The sequence below is a fragment of the Cryptomeria japonica genome, chromosome 4, assembly GCF_030272615.1.
Source record: "Cryptomeria japonica chromosome 4, Sugi_1.0, whole genome shotgun sequence".
Taxonomy (NCBI): Eukaryota; Viridiplantae; Streptophyta; class Pinopsida; order Cupressales; family Cupressaceae; genus Cryptomeria; species Cryptomeria japonica.
This window is the reverse complement of record NC_081408.1, coordinates 47523473-47537841: the sequence shown is the minus strand read 5'-3', so window position 1 is coordinate 47537841 and position 14369 is coordinate 47523473. Positions and strand designations below refer to the sequence as shown.

General features: G+C 41.4%; 1 protein-coding gene across 2 annotated transcripts in view; it reads left to right on the top strand.

Moving 5' to 3' along the window:
• LOC131056799 (bifunctional phosphatase IMPL2, chloroplastic) overlaps nucleotides 1–14369 on the top strand; it is a 198859-nt gene that overhangs the window by 15389 nt on the left and 169101 nt on the right. For both annotated transcript variants that reach the window (XM_059219556.1, XM_057991069.2), the window contains exon 4: nucleotides 1143–1192. In XM_059219556.1, coding sequence (XP_059075539.1) covers nucleotides 1143–1192 — 50 coding nt within the window. The remainder of the gene's footprint in view (nucleotides 1–1142; nucleotides 1193–14369) is intronic.

Genomic DNA, 14369 nt, shown 5'->3' with positions numbered 1-14369 from the left:
GCACATTTACACCACATTACCTATCAGAAAAATCAACTCTTGCTGATCATTTGCATAGCTCCAATTATCATATCTATATTGAGGGTGCTAAAATTATCTCTACGAAGAAACCACTGTGTAAAGTGGTGGATTATGGAAGCTCTTGAAATAGAAAAACATGGAGAATAATATCAACGGAGATAATTGTCTTGAGGTGAAAAAGCTTTTGGAATCCTATCATCCTTTTCCGAAAGGGGAATAATGGAGATAGTACTCGAAAGAAATATTCTGTTGTGGATAGGAGCTGAGCCTACTGTGATTTAAGTAAATGTTATGAGGGAAGGATATCATCATTGTTCTTTCTTTACAGGCATAAAAAATTTATCCTGAAGATGTGCCCAGAAAAAAAAATTGAAATTTTGAAATCTGTTGAATTAGCTAGAGTAGTTTAAGCAGACCTTATGGAAATGAATACGAACCATGTAAACATGAACACTTAATGTGAATTTTGGTTGAAGTAAGCGGATCTTTCCTTTCAGTTATGTGAAGTAGATATAGTGGATAAATTACCATTAGCAGATGTGCACCTCAAAAGGAATTCCCTCTGAATAATGTAACTGTATACAAACTTCATAAAGGTGAGTAAATTCAAGGGTAATTGGATCCTTGATTTGCTTTTTAAAAATTGGCATGTTAGAAACTAGAGTCTTTAGAATATATAAAACTCTTAGACAAATAACTAACGTAAACAAGTTAAGTGTACAAAATTAAAACCTAGTGACTGGTTATCTTGAATTTCTGGCAAGATATGAAATACGTTCATGAAACAATCATAATCTACAAAGCAGCACAGCATAGAGAGAGCTCATTATCCTAAAGAATTTAAATCAAACAATAAGAACAATAACAATAACCAAAAACCAAAGGCAATAAGATTGTTATGCCTGCCCTGTGGAAAGAACTACCGTGAGAAGTCCCTCTTAGAAGAGCACATGCATATCCAAAAGAGCAATAGCAACTCTTTATGGGAACAAGTAATGCAATTTGTAGACTCGTTGGATGTTTCTGTGTAAAACTCAAATTCTTGAATGATAATTGTTAAAATTCTCAAGCTTCAGAACAGGAATTGATGATTTGATTTTAGCAGTAACTTTGTTATGCAGGGAAGCCTTTATTTGGGACGCTTATAGCTCTTGTTCACAAAGGAATTCCGGTAAGACACGGGGTTACCATATCTCTTATTTTGCATAGCAGCAAGAGATAGCATATTTTAGTTATCTTTTTTCATCAGGGTGATATATTTTGAAATGTTTTGTTCAATTTCATATTTGATTTAAAATGAATTTTACCTTTACCAAGAAGCCTGTATTTGTTTGAGGTTATTACATTTATGTGGTAAGATTTGGGAGTACTATATCTCTTATTTTCATACAAGCAATCGATAGCATATTTTTAGTCATCTCTTTTCATCATAGCAATATATTTGGAAATGTTTTGTCAAGTAAGCTGCATATTTGGTTTCAAGTAATTTTATCTTGACCAATAAGTTTGTTGAAAGATCCCTGATAGATCTTTGCTGTTAACCTGCTGTAATTTTTTTATTTTTAATTTTGTTTTCCTGTTTATTTAAGTTTTTCTTACAGAACTAGACAGAAGTGCAGAAAGGGTTGTTTGTTTTTGTGTTTTTGATTGTTTAATAGCATAGGAAGGAATAGATAACAGCAAATATGAAGCAATACTGAAATAAATGAGGTATACAGCAAAATTCAGAATTATTGCAAATCGTACCAGGCAGATTTGTCTGAATTACAAAGCCAAACAATGAATCCAATGTATTTCCCAAGCTCTCATACAAATTCAAAGTCAAACTGGAAGATGAAGAATGTTCTCCAACCCCACATACACTGGAAGTGAATACAAGAAATACCCTATACACCACGTGGTGTATTTGCTGCAAATGGCATTCCTCCAGCTGCAATGAACCACGTCTCCACTGGAAAGATGGTAGGCCACGCTGAAACCCTACTGAGAATTGATGCCTTTGTCCTTAATCACCACACACAATGCCTTATAAGTCCGGTGCCAAAGATTGCTGAGGGCTACGTCCCAGCCAATCCTAATCCTGGGGTTTGCGTCCCAGTCTAGAAATCGCTCTCCAGAGCAAATTCATACAAGTTGTCAAATATGCAAAAGATGATGATAGAATGAAGCTCCTATCCCCTTATAACCCCTCTCAATTGCAAATCGAACCCTAATTGTCTCCAAGTGGCATGGTCTAGTGGAAATGTTATAATTTCTTATTTTAAAGTGGTCATGTTACTAGAAAATGACCTTTTTCCTCATAGACAGAAATCCGCTCACTGAATTGCCCTGAGACCAAAGAGAAAGATTTAAAGAATTTCAAGATCTTTCCAACGAGCTATCACACAATAGGGTGCGCATCCAGATGAGGCCAAAAATCCCCTTATTACTCCAAAATGGCTAACAACTTAGCCTTATTTAATTATTAAACGCTAAATTAGGAAATATTAAAAATATAACCCAAATAGCCATAAAATGCCCAACTGACATTACAAACCCTAAAATCATCCTGTCACCTGTCTGTGACTGAAGTCGGAAATCAAGGATTCACTGGTAGTCTCATCCCTAAAATCTAGGGATGCTCCTAAAATTTAGGAAACAAGCCCAATCTCTCTGAAACTGAACCCAAAGAGGCATCTCATGGAGACCCAACCTTGGGCATGATCAAACCTCCTAAAAAGTAGGAACTGCCTCCTAAAAACAAGGAATGTCTCCCAACTGATCAATAACTGCTAGAATACCAAGTCTCCAACACTGAATAACCATACCGGGTCTCTGTCCAACCCTGTCAGCCTACAAGACCCCATAATAAGCTGACTCACATGTCTCTGCTAGACTGTATCTAGTATTTTGTCTTGAAATGTTACAACTTCTATCTATCATGCATGTTGAATTTAGGCATTTGTTGCGTGGTATGATGAAAAAATATAACGAACAAATTATTTACTATTGGCTCATCATGAAGTCTAAACATGATGGATTTGATGAGATAAATCAACAATAATATAAATTATGGAAAAAAAATCCATATATTGTGTAATATAGATAGAATGAGATTTTACTATCTAGTTTATTAAAGAATTTATACATTGGATCATTTCACTGCTGAAAATGTGGACAGGCTCTAATATGACCAAGAATAGGTGATGGAAAGTTCACTCTCTATGTTTGAGGAGATAATTTTGTGTAGGAGATGGCCTTTGGTGCTGAAGTTTGAGGATGGCACTAAGGTTGTTTGATTTGGTGCCCATTGTCAAACTTAGCACCATGTTTATGTTTATTTGGTTATGACCAATTAGATTGGGAATGTAATGTCCCCTTTCGTAAATGCCGTAGTTTTTGCTCTAAAATCACAATCCCAAGTAAAGTAAGGAATGAAATAAAGATATCATACCAATTAAATCTTGAGCGAGACTCCTCAATCATTTTAGATATAAACTCGATCTTTCCTACTAGGATTAGGAACATTATCTCAATCATCATTGTAAATTACATAATGCGCATGTGGGATTCAATGACACTTCCCCTACAACCTATCCTCATCGTGGAGTCCCCCGGAACATCATATAATGTACCTCAAGCTTATTCTTTTCCATCAAGCCCAAGAGCACGGAATGACACCCGCCATTTGGCCTCCTGGCCCCACTCAAGGTTGCTCTACTTGAATGGAACCTTGAGCTACTTGCATCCCTTATATGTGTTCTATTTTACCTTCCATAATGAGCTGTTTGGTCGGATGAAGTGTTAAGGAATCTACTCTATAATTTATTATGCCCACTATTATAACAGCATTGAGAGAAATATATAAATATATATTAACAATAATATGTTAATTACATCCATTCCTACATGGAAGACAAAATAGCAAATCAGCAATATCAGGGTCTATGCATTATGCATCATACCCAATATATTGTAAATATATAAATCTGCCAATTATTCTTATTAAATTTGAAGCTGCTTGCTTCTTCTTGATCACTATTCATCCATGCCTTTTGCAAATGAGGTTTCCTTTTATATCCTCCATATAAAAAGGGTCATACCTTTTCGTAATGAAAGGATACACCTATTTGCAATTGCTGTACTTTTAATAAATCACATCCTTTCACCATTTCCCCCTTGAAAGAATGCAATCTTCCACCCTTAGTTGCTGTCTTAATTCTTAATTTAATTTTAACTAATTGCTTTTTAGGAATTTGTTTAGTCCCTACGGTGAGGTTGGTAAACTCACGGATAAACATAAGTATTCAACACGTACCAACAACACATGTAACAGGAACATTCATGTATATTAAAGCATAAATAACAATTACAGGAAACACAAATATTGCAGAATTATGGTATCTTTATCTCATTCCGAATATGCCAGTACAATGCTAACTTGCCGAGGTTCCATCCATACACTATATAGACCCGATAGTTGGCCAGGCTGCCAACCGTCACAACCTACCAACTACCAACTACCCCACGGGAACCTCTCGGCAACCCATACATAACAAAACATAACACCCCAAACAACTATAAACTAACAAGTGTTATTAGCCCCTAACATCAGCCCTCCCAAAAAGTAGTCTTCTTCCAGACGGCTAGAACAAACAGGAGTTGGAACTACAAAACAAAAGACACTAAGACTTATGAGGGCGAGGAGGTGTCCTTATCGTGGCCGAAGAAGAAGGCTGCCGCCCCGTGTGGAGCTGGAGGTTCTTCTCAGCAGTCAGTTGTTGCTCGCGTGCCTTCTTGACCATGTGTGTAGCCTCCAATAATTTCTTGTCCTTCTGCTCCACCTGCAGAGTCAAGTCAGCCACCTTCGCTGCAAGTGCCTTCGACTCCGCCTCCTGCCTGTTGCAACGAGCGTCATAAGTGGCCACCTTCTCCTCCAACTCAACCCTCAAGTTCTTCTCCACTGTGGCCAACTGCACACGCTGTTCCACCTCCTTCTCCAATCTCTCGACATACGGTTGTTGTTCTTGTTGCTCCATCTTACTTCGTCTCATCTGCAAGTAGACATCTCGAAACAACCCCTCCATGCTGCGCAAGGTGGCTCCCAAGATGCCAACTCCCTCCACCAGTCGCATGTGCTTCCACTCTTGCACCATCTCCGACGTATGACTGTCGGGCCACCCCCGTTGCTTGAAGTGGCGTGCAAACTCCTCACACCTCGAAGCCATGAAGTGCAAGAGCTTCTCAGCGTCAGTTGAGTTGCCGACATCCATCTGTCCAACCAACTGTGCCATACCTCGGGCTATATCCGATATACCTTGTAACTCCCCAAGGAATCGCTGGAGGGAGCCTGCTGGATCTCTAGGGTCTGGCGGTGTGATGTGTAGACCTACAAGTGGTCCTCCAGACCCGCTATCCTCTACATCAATGATTTTCTGGTCATGTCCACTCCCCCCAGTTTCCATGTCCTGCTCCTCTACGAACATCATCTCATCCTAAACTTGATCTGTGATAGGAGCTGCCCTGTGCTGTGTCTCGCCTTGGCCAACTGCCATGTTGTGCGGTGAAGGCGAAGTGGGAAGGTGAGGTGCAAGTGCAAATTGCCTGAGCCACCCGTCCAAGGATGCATCTATATCATCGTCCTGTCCCTCTCCTTATCAACTAGTGCACCCAACTCCTCCTGGCCATCCCCTCCTTCCGTGTTTGCCATCAGTACGTCCACAAACTCATTCCCTCCTGGGGGTGCCGTACTGCTACAGTCACCTCCTCCGTATTAGTACCTGTCTCCTGTACGACTACCTCTTGTACGGGTACCTCTTGGCTCTCATCATTCAGCATGATGTCAGCTTCCTTGGTATGCTGCATGTCCATCGTTGCCACCGTACGGTCCACCACTACTGTGCCGCCCAAGTCTCCACTCGTACGGTCTGCTGGTCCACTAGTATGGTTTGCTGCTGGTACGGCTTGTGGTTCTAGTATGGCCATGCTTATCTGCAGTAGCGACACCTGCATTTGTGCTGGAGGCGCCCCTTCGTCAACTTTCTTGAACAACACTCCTATTGGTCTCACGTCGCCTACCGGGCTAGCCACTGTGAGTGCTCCCTTGGGTACCAGGTGTGCGGAAGGAGGCAATTTGGGGGGTGTAAATTTCACCCAAGTGCTTCTCCACCGAACTCGCAACCCTCCATGCTTCGGTTGCTCTCCTTCCTCCTCCCCTTCCGGTTGCTGTGACTCCGCTTCTTCTTCTTCCTCTCCTCCGACATTGTGCAGTGCCATGCAGAATCCCTTATCCCCACTCTCTTGTTCCTCTGTTCCTCTTCTTCCTCATATGAGTCTTCCATGTCGCTATCTTCTTCCACCTCTACTGCTATGTCCAACTTCCTCCTCTTTGCTGGCTGCATGGCATCTCCAAGGGTGTCCAGGTGAACATAATAGTACATGGAGTGTTTGTTGTGTTCCACCCTACTGCGTGGCTCAAAAGTACCCCACATCTCTGAAGGTACTTGTGTACTTACTGCATCCAGAAACAAGCTAATGGCATGGTGGCACATATAGAATGTTTTATACTCTAAGTTGAGGAAATCATGAATCCTCTCAGATAAGAGCTGCGCCCAATTATAGACCTTACCACACTTGATGCCGTTCATCAGTCCTATCATTCAAATGGCTATGTCAGATGCTCGGTTGGCCCCTGTGAGTTTGCTTTTCACCAAATCCATCAACATCCTCCACTCCCTGTGTACGTACTGCGTCCAGAAACAAGCTAATGGTATGGTGGCACATATAGAATGTTTTATGCTAAGTTGAGGAAATCATGATTCCTCTCAGATAAGAGCTGCGCCCAATTATAGACCTTACCACACTTGATGCCGTTCATTAGTCCTATCATCCAAATGGCTATGTCAGATGCTCGGTTGGCCCCTGTGAGTTTGCTTTTCACCAAATCCATCAACATCCGCCGCTCCCTGGGTGCAATTAAAGCATGCTTCGGTCCTCTACTGTTATTTGCAGACTAAACACTCTTCCACTGTTCTTCCGTCAAATCATCCCTACACACCAACTCCAACAACCATTTCTTTCTCTCCCTGGTGAGCTTCTTGGCCGGTTTTGCTGCAGATGCTCCCTTATCGGGTATACCAAATACCCTCTCGAAGTCCTCAGCTTTGAAAGAAACCCTTACTGTGCAGCCTTGGAACTGAATAATGGAGGCTCTCTTGTGGCCGTTGTATCCGGACACCATAGTACGAAGCACAGGTTCAAAATCCTTAATATTAAACATCGGCATCTGGCATCTGGATGGTGTGGTCCACCTGTGCTTTCTGAAGAGAATCTTTTATCACATGGTCTGAAGGGTTTTCCTCCCACCAAGTACAACATTCACTGTCGGTCACATTCTCAAAAGTCACACTTTCTGTAGTGATTCCTTCCGGGTCCTCTTCCTTGCTTGGATTGACTTTTTTCACATTGGTCTCCTCGTACTTGATAGTTTAATCCCGTTCAAACCGGTGGGCCGGTGTGTCATCCACCCGTGCCACCCCTTCCTGGTACCTATCGTACTTCGGAGGGAATGACAGCTCTCCCATACTGCCACTTGATTCCCCAATTTCGCATATCTGCAACATGTGGCACTCTGGATGGAATACCTCGTAGTCCTCCATTTGCCAATGGAAGAGTCTAGCCAATGAACTAGTTTCATCTTCAGAGCATCCGTCCAGTTCTAGCACTCCTTCCTCGTTGGGTTCCATCCTTCCTTTGCCTCCTTCGGAACCCCACTCCCATCTGTTTGAGTCATCCAAGTTGGAGTCAGACGATGCAAGCTCTTCACTGACGACTTGGTTCCTCAGGTCAATCACATACTTATGGCCCTCACTGTCAATCGAGTGTATTCTTTTTCCAGTTATGATTGGCTTTGGCCATGATTTGCCATCCCCTTCCGAGGAGGGCGTCATACGCTTTCCTTTCTAGTGGAATGACCACAAAGTCTAGAAAGAATTGCTGCGTACCAATCACCACCTTTTGTGCCATGAGAGTTCCGAGGGGTTTGATACTGTGTTGATCCGCATTGACAAGGTGGAATGTTGGTGGCCAGAGGGTAGGCTTGCCAAGACCCCTCCAAGTTTTTTTCGGTAGTACGTTGACACCAGACCCGTCATCCACAATGGTGTTTGTGAGCTTCTGCCCCATTACCTGCATGTCCACCATGGCAGGTTTCCGTCCAATGCTTACTATGAGCAGTATACGGTCTATGGCATCCATACCAGCTTCTGTCACTGGAACCGTACTAGATGGTTCTGTCACCGTTCGGTGTTCTTGGTCGGCAGTGGTGTCACCGACTGCATTTGTCAAGGCCATCCTCAACTACGACATGGTTTGTAGGAGGTCAGATATCTGCACGGGTATAGTGGTTTGTAACATCTGCTTGATGATAGTTTTTTCTGGTCTCGACTGAAGTGGAGTACTGGCAGCCTGGTGCGAGGCCCTCCGCTCTTTTGCCATCACACGTTCAATGTCTGCCCTGGCCTCTCAGAGTCTTTCCTTCTTCGTGCAGGGGTCAGGGTACGTGGCTTTCTTACTTTGCAATCTTGTGATTGCTAGTACATCTCCCTCCGGTTCCTTTACCTCAAGCATATTCACCCCTTTTTGCTTTGGACACTCGGTGTCCTTGTGATTCCCTAGACCGCACCACTTGCACAACAAACTCCCCGTACTGTTTCCACTTTTTGACATTCCCGTGCAAAGTGACCCCATTCGTTGCATTTCCGACATTGGATCATGGGCCGTCCTTTTGCGTTGTACTGAATTTTACTCCTAGGCGTGTTATTGTTGGACCGGTTGTTACCCTGCCGGTTGTTATGACACCCTTCAGGAGAGGTGTTCGAGTTTGTTGCCGGCTTAGGGGTGTTGCTGGCAGTGTGACTTGGCCGGGCTGGGTGAAGAGCACTTGGGTGCTTCGTGCTTTCAGGTTGTATGGGCATTCCTTAATGGAATGTCCCATTACTTGGTAGATGTCACAAAAGGCTTTTCGACGACAGCTCCCCTTGGTGTGCCCTTCTGTCTTACAGTCAGTGCACCATAGTTCATTTCCCTCCTTGCCATTTTCTTTGTCAGCCTTCAGTTGTTTCATTATTCTCATCATATCCCTTCGGAGGGCTTGTACGGTCTTGTTGTGACGTCTTCACACATCGCCCCATTGCAAATGGGGACCCCCACTTTTCGCTTTTTAGAGTAGAAGTTTTGCCTAGTTTCCTAGTGTTTGCCTTTGTTGATGAGAGGGTTTTTTGAATTTTGAATAGGATCAAGTTGCAAACGTTGATATTTTAATGATCCTAAATTTTGTCTAAGTGTTGACCTTTTGAGCGTTAACGTGTTTTTAAACACGCGCATCGGTGATTTTAAAGTGCCAAGGTATTCCCGGACCTTTTGGAGTTGTTTTCTCGCTCCTAGGTATTATTTAAGTTGATTTCGCACTTTATCCTGACATATTTCCTAGCGTTTCGCTCAATTTTTTGGAAAATTTGCTTAAGTCCAGTTTGATTTTGAAGTTTTTAAGCGATTTTGAGTGGTTAAAATGCCAAATTCGTAAGGGAAATCCATATTCCAAGGGTTAGAAGGTCAAATTCCATGCTAGAGGTGCTTTTCCCCTCATATTCCAGACTACCCACCCTTTTCCCCCACTCAAAATCCACACTACACATGGGTTTCCCCTGAAATCCATACTGGTTATGATTTTCCACCACTGTTTATCCATGGCTGGGTCGTTTTTTCCCCTAGAAGCATTAAAATTGGGCGCTGTGTTAGGATTTTTCCAGATTGCCTTCGTTTTTTCACTGGGAGTGCGGACTATAGTGCGGACAACGTTGAGGATGATTCCATACCTATATTGATTTTCCACCAGGCTGTTTTGTGACAAGTCAATGCGGATTTTTGTGCAGACTCTCAGTCCATACCCAAGTCGATTTTCCGTTGAGAGTAATATGATGAATTTTGAGTCCGGATTTTCATCTTGGCTGAGGTCGAAATTCCACCAGGGAGTATTTTTTGCAAATGAAGTGAATTTTTGTGTGGATTCTTTATCCATGCCCAAGTCGATTTGCCCCTAGCCTATTTTATGTGCAAGTTTGATGAAATTTTGTTGGGATTTTTATCCCAACATGGGGCGAATTTGCTCCAAGAGCATTTTAATGATTTTTTATGAGTTTTTATTGGGATTTTTATCCCAACATGGGGCGATTTTCCCCCAAGGGTTAATTTTGGTCTAAATTTTGGAATATTTTAAATAAATTGACCCCAAATTTAATTGTTTTTACAAGTGTTGACGATTATTTAAAAATTAAAAACAATTATTTAATAACTTGCAATGTTTAAAAAAATTAAAAAATATTATTTCCCAGGCAAGTTGATTTTTCCAACACAAGTGTAAAAGTGCAAATGTTTTATCCCACATTGCTTGTGTGATGAAAAGTCTTAAAGAGAGGTGACCGGCATTAAAATATCATTACATTTGCTGAGTGTGATTGCTAAGTTGCTGATTTGGGTGATTTTCTCCAGCTGGGCGATTTTGGTGAAGTGTCTACTTGACACATTTGGAGCTGAAAGTTAGTTTTGTTGTTCATTTTCTGCCTATTCCCAGCTGGGCAATATTTCTTGGCAGCCATTGAAGCAAGTTTTTGAGAGTAATTTTCAGATTTGGGAGGTGGCGCCATCGCTGAAGTTGGACGATTTTATTTGGGAGGCTGATTCCTCCATATCTTGATGAATTTTGGGTGATATTTTTGAGTGTTAAGGTGCTGCCATTATTTTCAGACCTTGCTGGGCGCCATTGCTAGGAGTGATTTGACCTCCATTGTTGGCTGGGAACACATTTTCAGAATTATTTTTCATTGCCCAACTCATCCACACTAAGGCGATTTTGGTTAAGGGCTGTTTGGAGGAGTTTGCAGTGCATTTTCAAGGGCTGCCATTGTTGTTACAGTTTGAAACTCCATAGTTGCAGGTTGTCTTCAGACTGATTTTCATTTCCAGCCACTTGCCAACTTGGAAAATTTTAGTTGGGCGTCATTTCTTATGATTTTTTTGGGCATATGGTGGAGCTTCCATTGCTGATCTAAGTCTGAAACTCCATTTTTAGATTTGTCTTCAAACTTAGATATTTTTTACGAGCCCTTTGTTTGTGCTCAGATTTGACAAACTTCACTTTCGGAAGGTGAAATCCATCAAATAGAGGTGTTTCCTATGATTGTGACAAGTTTAAATGATTGATTTATTGAAGTTGCAAGTTGTCTTTAGACATTGGGCAGCCATTGTTGGACCTTGGAAGGGTGTCTTCAGACTTTAAGAACTAAAAATCAGACTTTTCCACACCCTTTTCCAAGCATTTTCAGAATTGTGGTATACTTATTGGCACTAATTTTGATATTTTTCTGAGTATACCATGTTGTCTTCAGACTGAAACTTCATTTCCAGCCACATAGTTGTGCCTAGATGTGACAATTTCTGAGTTTTGAAGGTCAAAATAATTCAAATGCAAGTATGTGACATGGCTGTGACCACTTCCAGCCATTGATATTCATCATTTTCAGAGTGTCTTCAGACTTTTTGGAGCCATTTTCAGACTTTCAGAGGGTGTATTCAGACTTAAGAATCAGAAAATCAGACTTCAGTACACCATTTTCTGAGTATTTTTAGACATTGGAGGGCGTATTCAGACTCAATCCTCAGAAAATCAGACTTTTATTACAACTTTGATATAAAAAATCAGTCACTTTCTGAGTGTTTTCAGACCTCCAAGTGATATTTTCAGATCCGGGCATTCATTTTTGGGCTCCAAGTACTTGATTTGCTGAGTTTACGTGGGTGTCTTTAGACTTAGCAATTGTGATCAGACTTATCCTAAGTCTGAAAATCAGGTTTTCTTGAGGAGAATTTTCCAGATTTCAATCCGGACCTTCATATTTTCCAAAGTTGGTGTTACAATTTTCTAAGACTACCTATCACATGTTGGGACAAATGTCAGGAACAAAGTCCTGATGGTGTCCGGATTTCCACTCCATGGAATGGTGATCCAGTCAACACAAGATTTTCAAGGACAACGAGTCCGGATAAGGGTTGGATTTCCACTGCAAGGCGGAATTACAAAGGAAGGAAGTTGTCCAGATAGGCATCAAATTTCCACCAAGTGAAGAATGGACAAGGATAATGCGGATGGTTTTGAGGAATGATCAGCCCATATGCGGATGGATTTCCCACCAAGGTTGAAATCAAGTTTATCACATGGGTGTTTGATTCAATGCTTGTTTGTTTTGCAGGACTATTACGAGGAAAGGAAGCACGATAATCAAGGCTTGAGGTGAAGGAGGATGCACGCAATGAGGATAAGGAAGATCAATACTTAAAAGATTGGATGGGGATTTCCGGATAGAGATTCCAGAAGGTCCAGATGAGGACTAGATCAATCATGAAGAAGACTTCACTTTGATGGTGAACAAATGAAGGAAAGCAAGTTCAAGAAATGAACACAAAGGATTTTACATCAAGAAATCCAAAACTACATCAAGGAATTTCAATATAAAAGTGCGTCAAGGAAGGAAATATTTCAGGATTCCAAGATTGGGAAATTTTCCAAACATAAGGAGGGAACAGTTCATGGAATTCCTTAACATAAGGATGGAATGCAAAGTATCATAAAGGATTCCAAACATTGTGAAGATGAAGAATGTACAAGGCAAATTGATTAAGTGTGCAAGGCAAGCTGAGGTGGCATCCTAGTCACCATTTGTTCAATCAAACGGTACCAAGTCAACATTCATTCAAGGAGGGAATAGGTGACACATGGCGCTACATCAAATATTATTTATCTTACCTACCCTCGTTTCTTATTGGCCAATGCAATGGTGGTTGTACAAACCCTAATTAGGGTTTTATCTTGTAATCTTGGCCGTTGATCTTGAATCAATCTGAGCCATTCATTTCTTTTGAGGCTCTATATAAACTTCATTGTCTCTCATTTGTAAGAGAGAGTTTTTGTAGAATTGTTGGTATATGCTGTAGCTATTTGAATCATAATCATTGTTCAATTGTTGGTGATTTTGCTCTTCAAGTGTTGTATTTGCATTCATGGTTCTCAATTTCTCCAAGTTAGATTAGAATTTTAGTTTAGAATTTATTTTCATGTATGTTAGATTGAGTGAAAGATTTGTTGAATATATGTGTGGAATCCTTAATCCATACCACTAGCCTCTTGCCGCTGGTAAGTGTGCCTTGTGTGGTCAACTGGAAATTTAAGTAAGCTTAACTTCAACTATTACGCGTCCCTTGACAAGCATCAACTTGGATGGTGTCAACGTTTGATGGTGATAGCCTAAAAATCTTTAAGTATACCTTAGATGATTGCACTAAGCTTGTGTCAATACCTGTTTGTGAGACCTCGCCTAGTTTGATTCCACTAGATCCATTCATCATTTCCTACATTCCTAGGCTTAGAATAGATTTCCTGAACCCTATTCCTTTTGCCCATTTTTTTAGTAAGAATTAAGTCCGGAGCTTCATTGCCAAATCTTAAGTTATCGACATACCTATCCTGATCCATGATAAGATTGAGCATTCATGTACAACGTAAGTCCCCTTGTAAGTCCCCTTGTGATTCCAACATTATCACATCAAAGCACTGAACTTATCCACATGTCAAGACTTGACATTTCGTAACCTTGGAGTTGTCTCATTTGATCGCGAAGCATAGCATATGAGAGACTTTGTTCAAGAGGATAAGATACCTTGGTATTTTATTTTGTGTTCGCATGTGCATAAAAAACACATCAATAGGTCTTAGACTCCCCGTCGCTGTCTTCATTTGTACTATCACCATCACTCACTCGACGATTCCCTCGGGATGTCTTACTTTCACTTTCAATATCCATCACATGGTTATAAGCTTCCTCGTACGACAGTGGCGGACCACCCTCATTTTTGTCCTGAGGGACGGTGAGAGGCCTTCCACGAACCATCTCTTCTTCAATTCGTCAGCTGGCTGGTTTTCTATTCTATTCAACAACTCCTTCAGCCGCTGGTTGTATGCCGGGACACTCTCGCTCTTCCCTTGTTTCCTGCTATAAATTTCCGCGACGAAGTTTAAATTTTGCCTCGAATTGCTTCTTCAAGTCCTGCCATCTCGTCTTGTGCTGGGCGTCAAGATCTGTATACCAATCAATGGCAATCCCTCAGAGAGTGGCGGGAAATGTCTTCAACCATGAATCCTCATCATCCTCACCATTTGCTTGCCAAATGGTTACACATGTTTTAATGTGGCATACGGGATCCTTAGACCCATCACCCCTAAACCTTGGAAGCTTCTGTTGTCCATGTTTTGCATTGGT